The following is a 15,239-nucleotide window of genomic DNA, read 5'->3' as shown; positions in this document are numbered from 1 at the left end:
CAAGGAGGGAGGTTTATTCAATTGCGCCAGGGCCAGGGGATGATTTAATAAGCCCTGGGTCTCCTTGTCCAACATGCTGAGCTATGGAAATGGCAAAGCCTTTCCAAACCTGAAAGACGGATTAGTTCATTTTCAGGTTTTGCCATGAATTGGTGGTTCCTGGGATGGCTAATGGCTCAGAGAGGGAGCATTTGCATCCAGCAGTGTCAGAGAGGCTGTGGGATTAGTGGCTAGGGGGTGATTTAGGATAGCTATTTGGAAACATCTACCATTTTCCAATAATGCTTGAGAAATTGCCTCTCCTGAGAAATTTCACAAGGGCCTGGAACAGCGACGAAGGAGGCCGGGGAAAATGCAGATTCCTCTTGTGTGAGCAGTACAGCTGCAGGCCTCCAGAAAACCTGATATCCCAGATACCTCTAGGCAGATTGGCGGCATCGATTGCACTGTTGCCTGCCCAGATTTGTGCATGTGCTGGTCTCCCTGCACCTCCCTCGGGTCACCCCCCCAACATCTATCTGATGAAATTAGTATTTGAAATACAATAAAGTGATTAGTTCACTTGACTGTGACAAACATATTTAATCTTCACCGATCGATAGTGTCAGAAAACCAGCACCATTAGTTAAATTATCCCCTGGACTCAGAGAAGCAAACAGCCTAATTGAAGAAGGCAAACACCAAGGCCTCCTTTCAGCCCAAGCACGTCCTACCTTGTGGGTTTGGAGAGCTCTGGTTTGAACTTTAGCCATAATCTGACTTCTCTGCAGCCACCACTGTCTGAACCCATTCTGGGCCTCAGTTTTCTCATCTGTCAGTATAGTGCAGAGATGGAGAGGAGACTCTGGAGTAATGATCTATTCAAATCAGCACTGCTAATCAGCTGACCATGGACAAGTGATTTAACTTCTGTGCCTCAGTTTCTTCAACTCTAAAATAGGGATGTTGATACTAGCATATGGGTTCTAGAGAGGGGCTGGTGAAGAGGCCTGGCCTGGGTTTTCCCCCTAACTCCGCAGTGCCACAGTTTGACCACCTTGGCTCCTTCCCTCTCTCAGCTCCAGTCTCCCCATCTGTAAACAGTGGAAAGTGAGATTCCACAGGCTCCTGAAGCCCTAATATTCCATGAACCTGGGAGCCTAATGTTCTTGTTGATATACATGGCGGTTGCTAGAAGTAAGCCAGGGGTAGGAAGGCTAAGTGATCTCATAGCCAAGGGAGGATGCCTTTGGAGCAACATAATAATGTTTTCGTATGTGGCAGGGTAGAGGATGGGGTTAATAGCACAGGGAACCATGCTTTCTAGGTGTGAAATGAAATTGATTCCATTTCGTTTCAGCCCAAGAATCCTCAAAGGCCTGATATCCACAGTGGGTCCGCTGGTGCCAGGGAAAGGAAATGTCTCATTCACTCATCCAGTGTTTGTGAAGCATCATCTCTGTGGCAGACCTTGTATTGGGAGCTAGAGATACAGGGGAGGACCAACCCCAGCCTGTGTCCTTTGTCTTCAGGGACTGAGCCACATGAACAACCACCTCCAATATGATGTTGTATTAGTTTTCAATGGCTGCTGTAACAAGATACCACAAACTTAGTGACTTAAAGCAACACACATATATTACCTTGGTGCTGGAGGTCAAAAGTCTAATTTGAGTCTCATTAGGCTAAAATCAAGGAACTCAGGAGGACTGTGGTCCATTTTGGAGACTGTGACAGAGAATTCAATTATTTGCCTTTTTCCAGCTCCTAGGGGCTGCCTGCCTTCCTTGCCCTACCATTACTTGACCTCTGCATCCATTGTCACATACCTTTTCTGCCTCTCACACTCCTGTCTCCTTCTTGTAAGGACCTGTATGAGTAATTGGACCCACCTGAAATAATCCAGGCCATTCTCTCCATCTCAAAATCCTTAATCACACCTGTAAAGTTCCTTTTGCCATAAGGTAATATATTCAAAGGTTTCAGGTTTATTCTACTTACTACAGACATAGAAGTCCCAAAGCTGGAATAAAAAGTCCCAAAGCTGGAATAAAAAGACAAGGAGTCAGCCTTCCCAAGAAAGTTTGAAAGTACTATTAGTAGAGGTCCTTGACACGTAAGTAGGATTTGGGCTTCTGGAATAGGAGGAATGTTCTAGGCAATAGGAACAAGAGCAGCAAAGGCTTGGGCGGGAGATGGTGTGGTATGTTTGGAGAACACAGTGGGTAGAAATGAGCAGTGAGGCAGGAGAGAGAGAGGCAGAGGCCAGCACGGGAAGGCCTTGTATGCACACTTCTGTATGGGGACCCACAAAAGAGCTTTAGACAAGGGGCAGTCAGGTCAGACTTGAATTTCATGAAGATTATTCTGGCTACAAAGGGAGTATGATAGGAGGAGGTAAACTAAGGTCAGGGACTTCAGGGTGGAGGCTGCTATGGAGATTCTGAGATAATGACCTAAGTAAGATATTGGTGGGGTCAGAATTCTCAGAGGCCACAGGTGTGATGCTGGCACCTAGCACTGACTGGGAAGGGAATGTGAGGCATACACCACCCCCAGGGCTCTGGCTGGGGTGAGGGTAGAGAGCAGACCCAAGCCCCTAAGAGAGGCCTCTTGTCTCTAAGTGATTTCTTCAGTCTTGGGGTGCTGCGAGCTGCACACACATATGCCCGTGGTGACTGAGGCGGGGTCCGCTATCCCTCTCCGGACCTGGCAGCTGCTCCCCCCACAGAACGGAACACCGATAGATGCTCAGCTGCCACTGGAACGTTGCCTGGGCATTTCCACATGCTGCAGACCCAGGCCGCCACGCCCTCTGATGGGGGGCATAATTTATTCTCTCTAGCACTGATTGTTAGAGGGAAATCCTCCTGTTTCCAATTACTCTGTGGGTCAGGCTGATAAAATGTTGGACCGAAGGTAATTTCCAATGAATAAAATGTGTTGGGTGTGGAGTGTTATTAAGAGAGAACAATGCCCTGAACAAACACTTCCTCTAAGGAAGCCTTCAGTGAAAGGGACTCAGCCCGGAATCCTGCTCTGGTTCCTCAGGCTGGCAGACTTGCAGAGCTCACCTGGAAAGGACTTGGGAGTCACCTGAGCGCATTCCCTCCCTTCAATCCATTCTGCAAGAAACAGGACAGTAGGGTGGTCAAGCCACAAGCTAGGGAGTCTCACAGTCCTGGCTTCTATGTCTCAGCTCTCTCTCTCTTCAGCTAGGGACCTCGGCAAGTTCTTCAGAATTCCTGTCAATCTTACTCCTCTTACAGTACCAAGGGAAGCATTAAACCTTTGCCCTCCGCATCCCTGGGGCGTCTCTTGGACATCACTTGGGCTTAAAGTTCTCCCCTTAGTAGGGATCCACCTGGGGAAGGGGAAGAGCAATTAACACCTTTCCAACCCCTGGGGGACTGGCCCTGCCTCCTGCCAATTACTGCTTCAGGACCCACCTGCTCTTGAAAGTGGTGCTCAATTATCAGGAATAAGTGTGAAGGCGAAGCCCAGAGCCTCATTACCTGCCTCTTCATCAGCCTGTAGAGGAGGGAGAGCCCCATCCCTGCTCTGCTACGCTGGAGGATCAAGGAAAGATGAGGATTTTCTGAGTGTTCATCCACCTGCAGGAAGGAAGGGCATTCACTCCGCATTGTCAAAGGAATGAGGCAGAAGCTTGTGGTTTTGGGTTTTTTTTTTAATTGTATGTGCACATTTCTAGCAGATAATGCATTTAGATATTTGCCTGTGTTTCTTCTGTCTTTTCCCTCCTGTTTCCAAGAAGAAACCTGGCCTTTACTCTCCATTGACTCTGGAAGAGCTGCTTGCAGGCATCAGTTCCCACCTGGCCTTTGTTTTCCAAAACTCTGAGTTGCTAGAGGGATTCACACAGGGAGGCAGGGAGAGAGGAGCCAGCTGTGAGAGCGGAGATGCCCCAGCAGAGCCGTGAGAAGTTGGGGCACAGACCCACTTTTCCAAAATGCCAAGGGAGATGGCAGTCCTTGGAGGCGATGGCTAAGTGCCCACAAGGAGGCTGGACTCTGTCCGCACAATACCCAGGTTCAGAGACCACAGGGCAGCTGGCGGTGAACACATCCAGGCCAGCAGGGCAGCCGCGACAGACAGGCTGGGTTAGGGGCCATTATCCCCTTCTCCCTGCAATTTGGGGGCCTAGGGAAGGTGAGGTGCTCCGCATTTTCTGAAGTGCCTGAGTCTGAATGTCCCGGCATCTTGGCAGAGGTAGGGAAGAGGTGGAAGCTGTGAGTGTGAGTTAGAAAAAGTGAAATAACATGATTTGTCTTACTGATTTAGGTTTTGTGGGGTTTTTTAGATTCATTTATTTACTTGAGAGAGAGAGAGCATGCATGGGCTGTGAGGTGGGGAGGCAGAGGGAGAGGGAGATGGAGAGAGAAACCTAAGCTGACTCAGTGCAGAGCCTGACCCAGGGTTTGATCTCACGACCCTGATATCATGACCTGAGCTGAAACCAACAATCAGACACTTAACTGACTGCACCACCCAGGAGCCCCTTATTCAGGTTTTTGAAAGAAATACAGGCTATGAGGGATAACAAAAGGATAAGCCACCCCAGGCTCTGGCTTAGGTGATTGGGTGTCTCTATGAAAATGACTAGAAGGAAATTCACTAAATCTTTGGTAACAGATTTCTAATGAATGTTTTCTAATAGGATGTTTTACTTCACTAATAATAAGAAAAAAAAAACAGAATTGATGTACCACACCTTTAGTGGCCCCTTTAGAGGCTGCTCTGCTTCCCCTGTGGGATTTAGGGAGTAAGGGAACTGACGTGACCATGAAGCTCATGATGCTTGCTACACCATGGACAATAAAGTTTTTTGTCTCTGACCCAGGAGTCTCATATCTTTTGTCACCCTCCATGTAACTGTAGCAGGCTGGTTTGCTAGCTTTCAAGTAGGGGAAATCTCAGACCTTCACAGTCCTTGGCAGGTTTACATTCAAAGGAAATATTGAATTTTATAAAATCAGTTTCCAGTTTTCTTGAAGTTTTTTTTTAAAGATTTTATTTATTTATTCATAGAGACAGAGAGAGAGAGGCAGAGACACAGGCAGAGAGAGAAGCAGGCACCATACAGAGAGCCTGACGTGGGACTCGATCCAGGGTCTCCAGGATCACGCCCTGGGCTACAGGCAACGCTAAACCGCTGCGCCACCAGGGCCACCCCTTTCTTGAAGTTTTATAAAACCAGGAATGAGGCTGGAATTTGTTGAAATGGGTGCCACCCTTTACACCCATCATCTCACTTATTCCTCCCTATAGTCCTGTGAAGTGTGTGTGATGAGCCCCATCTTACAGATGATGAAACCAAGACTCAGAGGGGTGAGGGCATTTGCCCAGGATGAACTAAATTAGAGGCTCATCTATTCTAATTCAGCCCTGGTGCCTCTATCTCAGATCCCAGCAGTGCAGAGAGCTCAGAGCAGCCTTGAAGCTTACTCTGTGGCAAGCCTCTAGGAAGCAATAGGTGTTTCTATAGCAACCAGCTTCCCAAGGTCCATATCAATGCAGCAAACCTCAACCCTAAAACCTGACCCTAAAGTCCCTAGGCTACAGTTTTGGGGATTATTCCCAGGAAAATATCCTTCTGGCCTCTCCTTGGTGGAATCAATTCAGAGAAAGAGGAGACCTCAACCTGGTAACCATTGGAGTTGAGAAGTGCTAGAATGTATACATCCTCCTAAAATGGTTAACATTGCCATGATGGATTCAATCAGTAAATACAAATTGAAGACCTAGCATGTGCCAGACATTGTTCTAGGTAGTAGGCATACAGCAGTAAAGAGAACATAAAACCTCTCTGCTTTCACAGTGCTTCATTTTCAAAACATAAATATATAATTTAGTAGAGACTAGGCATAAGTGTCACAAGCAATAACAAAACAAAGAACAAAAACAAAAGAGGATAAGAACATAGAGAATGAAGAAGGGGTGATGGTGGAGGTCAAGAAAAGTTTCTCTGAAGAGAAGAGGTTTGAGCTGATATCTGAGGAAAAGAGGCAGTGAGCCAGATAACCACATAGAGGAAGAGCACTCCAGACAGCGGGTACAGCAAGTGCAAAAGTCCTGAGGCAGGAGTGTGCTAGCATAACTGAGGAGCATGGAGCTGGCTAGGTGGCTGAAGAGAAGTGACCAAGGGTGAGACCAGGTAGAGATGAGGTGGGACTTGGGGAAATGAAGATGGCCTCCCGTTGAGGCCAGGCAAAATGGTGTTTATATCCTGAGGCCTGTTGTTTTCCATTTTTGAGCTTGAATTTCTTTACCTACTGCATAAAGCCAGTGACATCTTCCCTGATGAGATAATATATCTAAAACATGATGTCCTGGCTTCTGCAATTATCATGGATTTATTATTGTTTAATTTCAGTGTCTTCTCCTTGTCATGCTCCTATTCTTGCACCACTAGAGTTGGATGCTGTTGCTGCAGTGACTTTGAGCCTGTGAGCTGGGGCACCGGCGGGGTGGAGGGTTGAGCCTTTACCAGTAATTACTGCTCCTGGGAAGCCCTCTTGGCTCTGCTCCACACTCAGCGTGGTGAGGACGACAGCCACTTGTCAGAAGCCTCCCAGAGAGACCACCTGGAAATGAGAGCAGCCCTGACCGGGGGAGCCGTGCTGAAGGGGGAAGGGAGTGCGGGCCCCTTTGTCATTAGGCAGCCAGAGCTGGAGGGATCGCTCCGGTTTAAATTAAGGATTTAATGAGATGAGGCCAAATTAGATGCAATTAAAAAGACACTTTAGAGCTGGCAGCCAACCAAGAGAGGCAGTAATGACTTTCCTAGAAGGGAATCCCACAGGCGGTGGGGGGGGGGGGGGGGGGGGGGGGGGGGGGGGGGGGGGGGGGGGAGGACCAGGAGGGCTTGGTTTTCTACTCCTGGAAACATCCGGGGTTGGGGGATGGGAGGATAAAACAGAATCAGTTATTGACAATGCTGGTGCCCAGTAAGGGCTGGCTAGCCCTCAGATGTTGACCCAGGAAGGGCCTTTGAGAGATTGCCAAGGCTTATGGTTTTCAACTGGGATTTTTAGTGCCCACAAGGATCCAAAGAAGACCTTTACTAACTTCACGAAGCACTGTCTAAATATACATCCTAAATTATTTTAAATCTTGAAACAAAAATGTAGTGCATGCTTTCAAATTTTAGTTCATGGGGGCTAGCCAACATGCTGCACAGTGAGATTCTATATTACCCCCAGGATGAAGCTTCCATGGTGAGCCTGGGCTCCCATGTGGATTCAAAGCAGATGCCCCATTGCTTGGGAAGGTCGCTTACCTGCCTCGCTGTACTGCCCTCATTGGGTGAGTCCCTGTGTCCTGTTGTCCTAGGTGATTCACGTATAGCGCCCAATTAAATGTCTAGCACAGTTAGAGGCTGTTCTGGGCATCGAAGATGGGCTGCAGAGTAACAGGGGATTGGGCAAAAGTGCCGGAAGTCTGAAACTATCCTGTGGGGACTATTGCTGAGTGGAAGTTTAGGCACTTCTTGTTTGATCTGATAACGAGCTCAGTATGGTCCCATGGTTACTCTGCTTACCATTCTAGATAATATGTTTTGGAGAAGCTTGGATTTGACATGCAAAACAAGATAAATTTGACTGCTTGGAAATTGTGAGTGAAGAGCTGTCAGAGATGGGCACTGACACGTGAGGTTTTCCTTAAACGACAACCCTGGACACCCTTCAAACTGCATTTGAAAAGTATTTTTCTACCAAACAATGAATATTTATTTATTTTTTTTTACAATGAATATTTAAACGAAGAAAACTATTCATCATCTGTCTCCAAATTTAATACTGTTTAAGGAATGAGAGCAGGACTTAGGTATTATTAATAATTCAACCCTGAAACAAAATAATTGCCTATTAGTCCTCTTGAAGTTTCTGGATCAATTTAATTGGAGAATGTTCTGAGATTGGAAGGTAAAGTGTTTTGAAAATCTGTTACCATTTGCAACTACTATTCAGGGTGGAACAGGATTTTAATAATACAGTGAAACCAAATCTAAATACTGAAATAAATTGGATATTGATACGGATACTGGATTGCAACTATTATTTATAATGCCTGATTTCAAATTATTTGGGTTACTAAAATAGCCTCATTATTCTCATTGGTTGACTTTATAATAAGTAGTGCTTATACATTAGAAATGAAACATAAATTTATAATAATGTCACTCTTGTCGGTTTTAGGTAATGGACTTCCACTGACAAATGTGTTTGAATATTACTGCTGAAACAGTTGGAAACCACTAACCTAGTCCAACCCTATGGTGATACAATTGAGAAACAGACCCCAGAGAGGAACAGAGGTTTGTTCACTCAGGACAGCAGAGTCAGCAGCAGGGCTGGGCATAGAAGGGGGATCCCCTGACCTCCAGCTATAAAGAGGCCCAGCTCTGCCTCCTGCCTTCACCTGGTCCACCCTCTTCTCTCTTAGTGGGACCCCCTTCCTCCCTCTACCATCCATCCTTCTCCATGCAGTGCTAATCTGTAACTAAGTTCCCTCCTTCAAATCCTGGGGTGGATTAGAACACCTAGGACTATAAATTATAAACTATTATAAATAATAGTTGCAGTTTAAAATCCTTCTCCCTGGAGCCACCATGTCACATGGGGGAGCCTGGTGGTCTACCGTCAGGGAATGGGGAGACTGAGAAAGCAGAGCACCAGCCCCCAACCCCACTCCAAACAAAGATGGTGAATGGAACATAGCACAGTGCTTGAGCACAGAAGGCTCTGACACTGGGATGCCTGTTTCAAAGCCCACCTGACCCTCTAACCAAAGTAAACCAGGTATGACAATACTGCCTGCCCAGTAGGGATATTGTGAGAACTTAGGGAATCAATCCATGTAAGGCACTTGGAAACTAGCCACTCTTAGCCATTATTATCTGTTTTATAACAAGGGATTGATGTAAGATGTTCTTTTTTCTAAAGGATTTGGACACTAAGGAATGTAGGGCAAAAAACTGCCTTAGAATATAAATCTAAAACATTTTACCCTGACAATTGAAGTCTTTAGCCTTCTCCACCCCTCTTCTCCTGCCTTTCTCTGTCTTCTCACTGCCCCCAAGGTAAGCCTCACCACTCAGCCCCCTCTTCCCCACCCTGTGCCTTTGTGAGTCCCACTCCCTTCACACATGCCTCATCACCTCATCTCACTAGGCCTACCCATTAAGCCACCACTTCCCGGAAACCATCCATGGTAGTGGACCTTGATAGTGGCAACTCCAGAATTTCTACAGGAAGGGTTAATGTCAGCAGCGTACTGGGGCATGGAGGCTGATTTCTGTGCCACACAGAGTAGCTTTGACCTGATCCAACTGGGTGCTCTGGAGTGTAAGTCACGCCTCTGGGTTGTCCTGTCCCAAGACCAGGGAGCTGGGCACCTGCCAGTCATTAGCTACAGGAAAGCTAAATTCCCAGACACTTCAGTCTGTCTGCTCTTTGGGGAAGAGTTTCCTGGTAGCCTGGGGCCATAGAACGGGAGTCACAGGTGTAGGCCACTAGAAACAAAAGAACACAGGATTCAGGGGAGGAGGGCAATGTACAGACTGGTAAAGGGCCTCTGAGGGGCACTGGGTGGAGCCCCTCCAGCCTCTACCTCAGAGACTACACCATCCCTGTATTCAAGGAGCTCACAGAGGGGAAAATGCATATGCTAACAGGTAAGTTGAGATTCATAGATGATCTGGGGTGATTAATTGTCTTCAATTCCCCAAAGATCACCTATGAAGCGGGGAGTTATAAATTGGGAATTGAAGTGTGCTTTGCACTGGAAGGGACTGACCTTACATTATCAAGCTTCATTTGCATCTCTCACTCCCCACCTCCAAGTTAGGGCTGCTGTCTATGCTGTTGCACTCCAGGACTGTTAAAACAAGGCAGGAATCACAGGGTTTTGGTTCCCCACAGACTAATTGCAAGCCCAGGATATCAAAACAGACTGATTTCCCCAGGGACATGGACATGTTATCATAATTCTGACACTCTCCTTTTATCCTACAACTCTGACAGAGCCAGGGTGCTAATCAAGTCACTTCCTGTGCAAATCCACACTCCCACCTTTGGTTTTCAGGGCAGTGGAGATGGACACTGGGGAGGAACTGGGGATAGGGCTGTGAGAGGGCTGCAGCTAGGTGACAAAACTGACAGTCTGTGAAGATGGGGCTCTGTCTTCCCAGGTGATCCTGAAACCCAATCCTAATCCTATGGAAAACTCATGGACTGCCAGAGCTGAAGAGCTTTTGGTCTCTAAGTCATGGCTTCCAAATGGTGCTCTTCCAACCAACACAGCAAGAAGGGACTACCAAGGTCCCCAGGAGAGAAGAAGCAAACAACCTGTCCCAGTCTTAAGTGTGGCCTTCCATATCAGAGGCCACCTGAAAAGGTATCTGCAACTGGTAAAGAGTCCCAGATGCACTGACTTGGCAAAGCCATTCCTCTTAGGCTACAGAACCCCCTGGACAGAGGGCAAGGGGGAGTCCAACAAGTTGGACAAGAGCCTGGCCTGGACACAGAGCTCCTGATTCCTAGTTTAACTTCCTTTCCTTTACTGCCTCCCACTACTCCCCATCCCCAAGTACCTCTCACCAAATCTGAAATTCAGAGCATGAGGCCTGGAAGAGACCCAATAGGTGATTCACTGTACACCTCCTCCTATCAGATGCCTTGGTGCTCTCACAGCAAATGCTCAGCCAGCCTTAATCGGATCCACGCAGCCATGGAGAGTTCATTGCATCTTGTGCTGGCCACTCCTGTCTTCGCATAGCTCTGTTACGAAAGTCTTCCTCCTATTTTTCCCCAAACTGCTTGCTGCTCAGCTTCCTCAGTCTGCCTCTGGGGCCCCACAAGGCACAACTGTTCCCCTCTCCTGGAATAGAGCCCTTTAGATGGCAATAATAGCAACCACCAGTTTACTCCTCAGAAAAGATTTCTACTAGTCCTTTCCACTCAACTGCCACCTTATGGGCCGTTCATAGTAACAGTCAAAATTCTTCACTGCTTTCTTATTCATCTGATATTTTCACCTTCACTATGGCTCCTGTTCCACATGAGAACATGGTCCAATATGCACAGCAAGGATCCTAACAGTCCATTTAACAGCAGCAGCCAACAGAAGTGCCAGAATTTGCTTAGGATCCCATAGCACAGCTGGACTCCAAAGTTTCCCATTTTCCTTAGGAGAATATTTGGGTGCTGAGTCTTAGTGACTGTGGAGCTCTCATTCTCTCATCTAGCAGGTGTCCCTGGTGCTTCCCTTAAGGGCCCATCCAACCTTGCAAGCCCCCTAATTGGGGTGACATTGAAAAGTGTGTCTGGCTCCTGTGGCTGTGATATTTAAATCATCTGAGCTCTATGTAGGAGGGTAGGGAGGTGGCTACATGGCTCTGATCACCTGGGACCCAGATTCTGTGAGTATCAATTCCCCTTCCTGAATCACGTGGGCCCCGGTGGTTAAATTCCACATAGAGAGCTGGGCCTCTGATGTCTGACCTTCAAATATAGGGCAGCGCTGGCCGGCGGGAGACAGCTGGAGCCGCTTACTCATAATGCCAGCTGACTCATTTTTTTCATTTGCTCAGCCAATTGGTGGGTGAATTAATTAAGTGATACAGCCAGAATGAACAGCTACAGGCTTCACTCTGCCAGCCTTAGCATCGTCTTGTTTTGGACTCTTTAGATGGATACAAGGAAGGAGGGAGCAATGGCTTGGGACTTAGGATGAACTGTATTTGAATCCCAGTTCTGCTATAGCAGCTTGGTTGTATGGCTTTGGACAAGTCCTTTCCCTGACATGAGCTTCAGTTTGCTGCTCTTTACAGTGAAAGGATTGGATTCAGGGAGTACAAGGGGGTGCTTTTCAGGATATTGCTCTTTGTAGCCTTGTGCAAGAATGAGCTAGATAAATGATAAACATGGATGCAGAGGTTGCAAGCTGATGGCCTAAGAGTTACATCTTTTCCATGAATGTGTTTTATTTCATGATCATACTACTATTCAAGGTTATGTTTTTACTTTGAAGGTGTTGAAATGAGAAGTACATGTTTAGTTTGGCCTCATCCCCAACATTCCCTATTTTCCTATACCTAGTCTCTTTTGGGACCAATCTGGCCTCTGAAGACAATTGAGTGTGCAGCCCTCGGGGCTGGTTGAATCATTTTCTATGGACAGGATAATAACAGGGAAGACAATAATAGCCACTCTTGTTTTATGCTTCCGCTTTTTCCATCTATTGAAATGTTTGGCGTGATGCTAGAGTCTCCAGGCAATTTCACAAAATCTCCAGTTCGTTATTCTCCATCCACATAGAATTGTGGTGAGGCTCAAGTTGGCCATGTGTGGTAGGGATTAAATGCTTGCCAGCATGATTGCAATTTAGAGATGAAAGCTAAATTCACCTTAGTGGATGATTGCTTTGTTTGGGAAAACACACTATCAGATCCTTGTTATCTAAAGGCAAAACCCAGAGCTTGTTTTTGGGGAGTGGGGGACGGTGGTAAAGGTTGTGATGGATGAATGGAAAGAAAACTGCTCCACGTAATAAAGTAAAATTAGGTCATACTTTGGTAGAGAGTTTATAAAGTTAACTGGTTCCAGATTTCTTGAAAGCTCAAAAACAAGATTGGGGGTGGGTGGGAAAAACACATAAGAAAAGGCTTTTGTCCTCAAACAAGAATGAACCTGAGCAGCATAGACAAGGGAAGTATAGTTAGTCAGTGATTCTCAAAAATGTTAAGTTAACAAATGTCAACACACTAGATTAAGAATCACCAAATTAAGGGTTGTGATTCAAATCCAGCTCATTGCTCATTTTTGTATTGCCTGCAAGGTAAAAATGGTTTTTATATTTTTAAATGGTTAGGGAAAAAATCAGAATATTTTGTGACATGAAAATGATATAAAATTTGATTTTCAGTGTCCATAAAGTATTCTTGGAACACAGCCACACTCGTGTTTACATATTCTTTACAGCTGATTCTGCACTATAATCACAGACTCGAGTAACCATGACAGAGACTGTGTCCTGCTGACCAGTAAACAATCACCTCAGTAAATGTGCTTAGAGCTCTTGGAAGAGGAATGGGGAACTCATCACCCTATAAACTTGTTGGTGTTTTGGGATCATTCCTCTTCTTCTGTCAATGGGTTCCAGGTATGAAAATTGGTTCAGATCTATGAACTGAGAATATAGGAAGAATTTGCACAGAAATAGCACCTCATACGGGGAAGGAAAAGAAAGAAGAACAAGTCATCAGTCTTGGACCTCAAGTAGCTAAAGGAGAAAATGTGTTTGGTGTCTGCCACATATTTGCATCCTTCAATGACACTTTTGTCCATGTCACTGATCTTTCTGGCAAGGAAACCATCTGCTGTGTGACTGGTGGGATGAACATAAAGGCTGACCAAGATGAGTCCTCTCCCTACGCTGCCATGTTGGCTGCCCAAGATGTAGCCCAGAGGTACAAGGAGCTGAGCATCACTGCTCTCCACATCAAACTCTGGGCCACAGGAGGAAATAGAACCAAGACCCCTGAACCTGGGGCTCATCAGCCTTCAGATCCCTTGCCTGCTCAGGAATGAAGATTGGGTGGATTGAGGATGTCACACCCATCCCCTTCAATAGCACCCGCAGAAAGGGGGGTCACCGTGGTTGCCGTCTGTGAACAGGATTCTTCAAACTATTTTCTGTTAATAAATTGCCTTTGTGTAAGCTAAAAAAAGAGAGAGAGAATATACATGCCTTTTTATGGAGCAGTCATCCATTCTCAGCCTTCTGCTCCTCTATTCTTGTCTTCTGATTGTAGATTTCAAGCAGTGCCCTGGTTGGCCCCTAGGAATGTCGACTTAGCTCAGGCTGCTATAAGAAGATGTTGTAGACGAGGTGGCTTAAACAATAGACATTTGTTTCTCACAGTTCTGGGGTGGAAAGTCCAAGATCAAAATGCCAGCTGGTTTGGTTCCTGATGAGAGCCCTCTTCCTATCTTACAGATAGCTGTGTTCTTATTGTATTGTCATACAGTTGGCGGCAGGAGATGGGAATGGGAGGCTGCTCTACTCCCTTCCTCTTCTTATGAAGACACAGAGCCTAACATGGAGGCCTCACCCTCTTGACCTTATCTAAATCTCATTACTCCCACAGGCCCTACATCCTAATATCATCGCATTGGGAGTTCAGGTTTCAACATATGAATTTGGGGAGAAAACAAACAAAAAGTCCATAAGAGATGCACTGCTCTATTAATATCTCCACAACTTACAGAGGTTAAATCCCATTTAACTATTTCTTCAACTTGGCTGATTGTTTTCATATTGGGGCTCCTCTTCCTGTGGTGGGGTGTTGGGGGGATAGCACTGCCACCTGGCCTCTGTTACTTCAGGGTCCATACTCCCCATGGCTGTCTACAAACCTAGCCTGTGACCACCTTTCCTACTATCAACTCTGGCTGGCACACAAGAGCCACCAATCTGCTTATCAGCACAAAGGTAATGGTTTGGTGAATGGCAATCCTTGGGGCTCCCATGGAATGTAATCCCCTGGTGGGTCTTCTGGCCTAACATGAGATACCCATTCTAGTATGTCCACCTCCCTGAGCCCTTCTATCCCTCCTCTATCATCTCCCAGGACAGCTCAGGATTTCCACCTTGCTCAGAGTGGCCATCCCTATTGCCAGGCATTTTTTAAAAAAAAGATTTTATTTATTTGAGAGAAAGAGAGAGAGAATGAGAGAGTGAGGGAGGAGGGGCAGAGGGAGAGGAGACAGTGTCTTAAGCAGATTTCATGCTGAGCACAGAGTCAGATGTGGGGTTTGAGCTCATGACCTTGAAATCATGACCCTGAGATCATGACATGAGCTAAAACCAAGAGTTTAGCACAACTGGCTGTGTCACCCAGGTGCCCCTATCACCAAGCTTTTAAGACCTGTCCCAACAGTGATTTTGTCTCAAACCTTGGAGTCCTTGCCAGCATGTGAAATCTTAGTGTCCTGAAAAAATGCCCCCAAGTCAATAAATTCCCCTGTTTGGTCTCATGTTCCAGCTGAGATTTTGAGGTACTTGTCAAGTACCTTCAAAATCCAATCCCAGGGCTACTCCCCTGGCTTCCTCTGCATTGTGCTAGCTAATTTTTCTACCTTGTCCTTGGGACTCACCATGTCCCAAAACAAGTTATGCCGGGATTTAACCCTAGTTATCAACATGACAGTCAACTGAAGAAGAGGGGATAGCTC

At 46.3% G+C, this 15,239-nt stretch overlaps 1 protein-coding gene across 1 annotated transcript; it reads left to right on the top strand.

Moving 5' to 3' along the window:
* Nucleotides 1–3,899: 3,899 nt before the first annotated feature.
* LOC100683749 (40S ribosomal protein S14-like) lies at nt 3,900–13,675 on the top strand. The gene is given in 3 exon segments (XM_038553290.1): nt 3,900–4,149; nt 13,204–13,554; nt 13,557–13,675. Coding segments are annotated over 3 exon segments (720 nt in total).
* Nucleotides 13,676–15,239: the final 1,564 nt, after the last annotated feature.

The sequence above is a fragment of the Canis lupus genome, chromosome 11 (genome assembly GCF_011100685.1).
Source record: "Canis lupus familiaris isolate Mischka breed German Shepherd chromosome 11, alternate assembly UU_Cfam_GSD_1.0, whole genome shotgun sequence".
In the NCBI taxonomy this organism is placed as follows: Eukaryota; Metazoa; Chordata; class Mammalia; order Carnivora; family Canidae; genus Canis; species Canis lupus.
This window is presented reverse-complemented; position numbering and strand designations above follow the sequence as displayed.